We start from the raw sequence: 4,607 nt of genomic DNA, 5'->3' as shown, positions 1-4,607 counted from the left end.
CCCACCTCTTCAGTATTTAATTACATCACTGACGCATTTCTATACGTCTTAATGAAGAACAGCGTCTAAACTGAACTAAACAATTGACCTCTACACCAAGACGTACTTCCGGTATTTGTTATGTATGGTGTCTCTAATACGACAGATACATGTTGATACAGATGATTTCCGGACCTTTCTGACTTTCCGGAAGTAACGTCACCGGCTGTAATTTATATATACAATATGCATATACTTATTTGTTGATGAAATTGAGAAATGATAATTTGAATATGTATAAGTATTCGATAGAAGTATTTGTGCCGCGCAGCTCGGTCCTAATGGATGTGTAATCATACGCAACCGTGGTGTTCATTGGTTGAATGTTTGGAATTAAGTTTGTGATCATTCAACAACACAGACTCCTTGATCAATTATTGAGCAGGACTGTGTCAGATTTTGTCCATACGTGATTGCTGGTGTATCTGTGTTCTTTGATAGACTTTGATCCGAAGTTACGTGGAACGTAATGGAGATAACTTACATCAACTTCCAGTGACGTCACTCTTCGAACATTCTACTTCCGGTTAAAGAGCTCGTGATAAAGTCATTAACGTTTCCGTCCTCATTTATGAGCATGATTTCAATATTATTTCATATGAAACTTGTCGATGATTGCTTCTACAACATAAGAGATTACAGGGATATTTAAACGACAATATTGCTTGTTTACACTCTTCAATAACAGTATAGCTTGTGGAAACTATTAACAACAACTATTAACGGAGGGTCAGTAATGATAGAATGGAAATAGTCATTTTTTTCGTCATACGAGGCATTATGTTTACAACAAATATTTAGCTGCGATACATAAGCGGTGTTACCTCCAAATAACGAGAATGTATGCCACAGTGTACAACAATACTGCCAGCCACGAGCTAAGGCTCGCGAACCTGAACTCGCAATTTGCTCTCTCCCTCATTGTGATTGATATTATTCTCGGGTTCTATTTCGTGTTTGGAGTTTTAGGAAACGCCATTGTTATTTACATATACAGCTTCCGTCTACGGGTAAAGTTAGATGATAAATTTTTCATCCTCGTTCTTGCTATCATGGACATCATCGTTTGCGTCACAGGTCCCTCTTTCTGCATTGTGCGCAACGTGTTCCCAATTTACATGGATATGGACCTCATCTGTAAGATGTCATGGTTTTTCACGCGCAACATGAATGGAGCGTCCGGTCTGTTAATTCTCGTGATCGGGCTTCAGCGATTCCTGAAGGTGTGCCGACCATTTGGAAGACAGATGACGAAAAAATACAAAGTAATGGCTCTGATAGGGACAATCTGTGTTACAATCGTCATCCATACACCTCTATTTATATTTTACGGCATCACCGAAGTTCCGTTTAAAGACAAAGGCATAACAGGAAGACGGTGTGGGCTTATTCACGGACAAAGTGAAACGCTTGATTTCTATGGAAAATTCTACTTGTATTTTATGTTTGCAAGCGCTGTATTGACCATGATCGGAATATGCAGTTTCTATGTCGCAACAGGTAAAAAGATCTACATGCACATTAAACGTATCGGAGAAATGCCTGCAACGCACGCTTCTTTTGACACCAATTCAACTCATGACACAGGTGTGAAGTCGGACCATGAACCAGATTTATCTACGAGGCGTAAATCGTCCAAGAACATCAACATTCGGGATGTAAATCGTCGTAGATCTACAAGCGCTTCCGTTCGCTCCAAAAAGACGCCATTTTCTGTACACAGGTATTCGATCATGTTCCTGATAATCTCTCTACTCTGTGTGCTTACCTATGTTCCTGCCCTCGCCACCAATCTGGCCGTCGATGTGGACTCCGTGGAGTTCTGGACAGAATTTTCCGATACGGAGAGACAAGTGTACCTATTCGTGTTCCAGATGTATCTTTTAAATCATGTTGTCAATCCAATCATTTACACCTGTTTTGATACTAAGTTCAGACACAAAGTAAAGGAGATATTTTGTTAGCTATGACGTTTTACGGAATATAGTGTCTATCGACAGAACATAGCCAGTCAAAGAAATTGTTTGGATTTAAGCAATCCTTACCAAGGTAATCACTTGTGCATAACTTAATGTTATAATACCTAGAAACTTTAGCCATCCTCTCAGTCCTTTGTACCGTTATTTTTAATGAAGCTTGTCTTTTAATGATTATCATGTTTTTCTTATGTGGTTCATTTGCACTTTATTTGTGGCATACCGTATCTATTACCACATTATTTAGGTGCATCATGTGTGATTATCTTCAGTTTTATTTTTCCGTAAATGTAGCTTAACAAAAATAGTCCTTATTAGGAATGTTGCGGATGTTGAAATCTGAACAAACGGGGTTTTAATACCGATGTAAACCGAAGTAGACAAGCTCTATTGAGAATTTACAGACTAGCACAGGACCCAGTTACTATATGTATTCATTTGCACAGGGCTTAGTCATTATCAATGGCAATTAGCATAAGGACCTTCTAAATTGTGATCAAAGGTACAGCGGCCTGACGGACCTGTGACCTTTAGCACAGGGCCTGTCAGTATCCGTGTTCATTAGCACAGAGTTGGGATGCATATTAGCCCAGTTGTATTTATCTGGGTAAGCATAATGTTAAATACGTCTTATTTTCTTTTTAACATCAGTACTTGTGAATACATAATGTTTGAGGGTGATCTTTAAAATCGAGGACATGTATATTTTGTATTCTGATTTTATTAACTGATACTAGTTTTACGTTAGCGTGTCTTGTTATGAAGTTTGTCCTCATTTTTAAATTTCGACATTTTTCTACCCAAAACTAGTTTTGTTTTTTGTTTGTTTTGTTTTTGCTTATTAAATAGATTTATTTTCTCTAAACCAGGGATGTCCTGCTCATACACTTATAAACAAAAGCAAGGTCAAAGAGACTAAGTTCAAAGGTGAAGGTAACAAAAGGTCATGAAACATGCTGTCTCCAAAGAGTTCAAAGTCACAAGAATATCGTGTAACATGTTCTGTCCATTAAGGCACTTAAACATGTGAAGTGGAGTGAAAACAACTGCAGCACCAAGTCCATAACTGACCAAAATGCAAAGTCACAGAGAGGTCAAGATATGTGGTTGCGTGATCCTACGTGTTGTAGAGTCCATAATTGACCTTAACGCAAAAAATGTAACCAAAGTTTCAGAGGTCAAGGTCAAGGGTCGAGGTCACGACAATGCCATACAACTTGTTCTACTCATAATTGTTCATAAGCACGTTAACTTTAGTGGGACTAGCGTCAGTACTCCGTTCATAATTCTTCTAAACGAAACTATTCAACCGGCTTCTGCATACTCAACTGGCTTCTGCATACTCAACCGGCTTCTGCACGTACAGTACGGACAAGGGTAACACTATATGACCCGCATCACTTCGAGACGGGGCATTTCTACCACATCTGCTCAATTTAGAATTCTTCCGCGATATGTAATTCTAAAATGGATGTTAACTTATTACAGGTGGTCAGCTTTACGAACCCTCAGAAATGGTTAAAATCGAACAATATCAAAACATTTAAAGTATATTGAATAAAATGTGTGTATGGACTGTAAATGGTACGTGTTTTTTGAATAATTGATAACAAACGTACCACCTCAACCAATTTCCTACGCGGCCTTAAATCGGAATTTGTAGTACAACGATGTCAATCAACGGACAAGTGTCAAGTCATGTTGTAAAAAGAAGTTCCAAAACTTGTCATCGTTGTAAAGGTTTAACAACCGCGCTAAATTTCAACCCAATGGTAAGTCATATCTAAAGACCCTAATTAAGCATTGGAACTCAGATGTGTAGTTTTGGCAAGTTGAACTTGTACTTTTGTTATTAAAATGGTACATGGGGACGATATATAGTCTGTTTACATTTTTCGTGATAAAGGACATTTAATGTATGGCTATGTTTACGTCATACTCTGAACTGTCACTGTACCCAAAAACGGGACATTTTTACGATGAATCAATTCCAAAATGTTTGTTCGCTTTTCATTTTACGACACGTGATTCTATAAATAGAACGCTAAATTCTATCAGGGTCATGTAGGCCCTTGAACAGGTGTAACTGTACCCAGAAATGGTCTTTTGACTAACATTTGGTGATAAACAATATCAGCAGAAAATAACACACATTTCATATAATTCAGAGTCAACTATGATTAGTTTTGATAAAAATAGGCTTCTAAAAATGATATCTAAATAATGAAGTTTTGTTTACGTAATTATTCTTACATCTAAGCTGTCTGTTTAACCAAAACAGCAGCCGTTAAAGCTAGTTATATACAGTTAATTGACAAAACAGTATGAGCAAGTGAAAATTGCATGCATAAAAATAAAACTACTTCTTTTCATTGCATGACTGTTTCGTGGGCCGTTTTCCCACGGATGTCCCGTTTTGGATGCAGTGATGGTATCGGTAGCATCATGAGACACTTCGAACCGCCACTCTGTCCTAGCAAAGTACGGCGTTCGTGCCATCCCCATTTACCTTAAAATCATTAAAGTTTACAAAATTTCAAATATATCTTACTGTTAGAAAAACTGGATCTTGAGACGCTTGATATATATTGG

At 37.7% G+C, this 4,607-nt stretch overlaps 1 protein-coding gene across 1 annotated transcript; it reads left to right on the top strand.

Moving 5' to 3' along the window:
- Nucleotides 1-250: 250 nt before the first annotated feature.
- LOC110454859 (opsin Rh4-like) lies at nucleotides 251-4,179 on the top strand. Its single transcript, XM_021504608.1, has one exon. It carries the CDS (start codon nucleotides 879-881, stop codon nucleotides 2,001-2,003), a length of 1,125 nt encoding a protein of 374 aa, XP_021360283.1. The 5' UTR covers nucleotides 251-878; the 3' UTR covers nucleotides 2,004-4,179.
- Nucleotides 4,180-4,607: the final 428 nt, after the last annotated feature.

This window comes from Mizuhopecten yessoensis, unplaced genomic scaffold (genome assembly GCF_002113885.1).
Source record: "Mizuhopecten yessoensis strain PY_sf001 unplaced genomic scaffold, ASM211388v2 scaffold8071, whole genome shotgun sequence".
NCBI classification, from domain to species: domain Eukaryota; kingdom Metazoa; phylum Mollusca; class Bivalvia; order Pectinida; family Pectinidae; genus Mizuhopecten; species Mizuhopecten yessoensis.
The sequence above is the reverse complement of the archived record's forward strand: the minus strand, read 5'-3'. Positions and strand labels throughout refer to the sequence as shown.

Coding starts and splice junctions, on each gene's coding strand:
- LOC110454859 (XM_021504608.1), top strand. CDS start 879: ATGTATGCCACAGTGTACAACAATACTGCCAGCCACGAGCTAAGGCTC.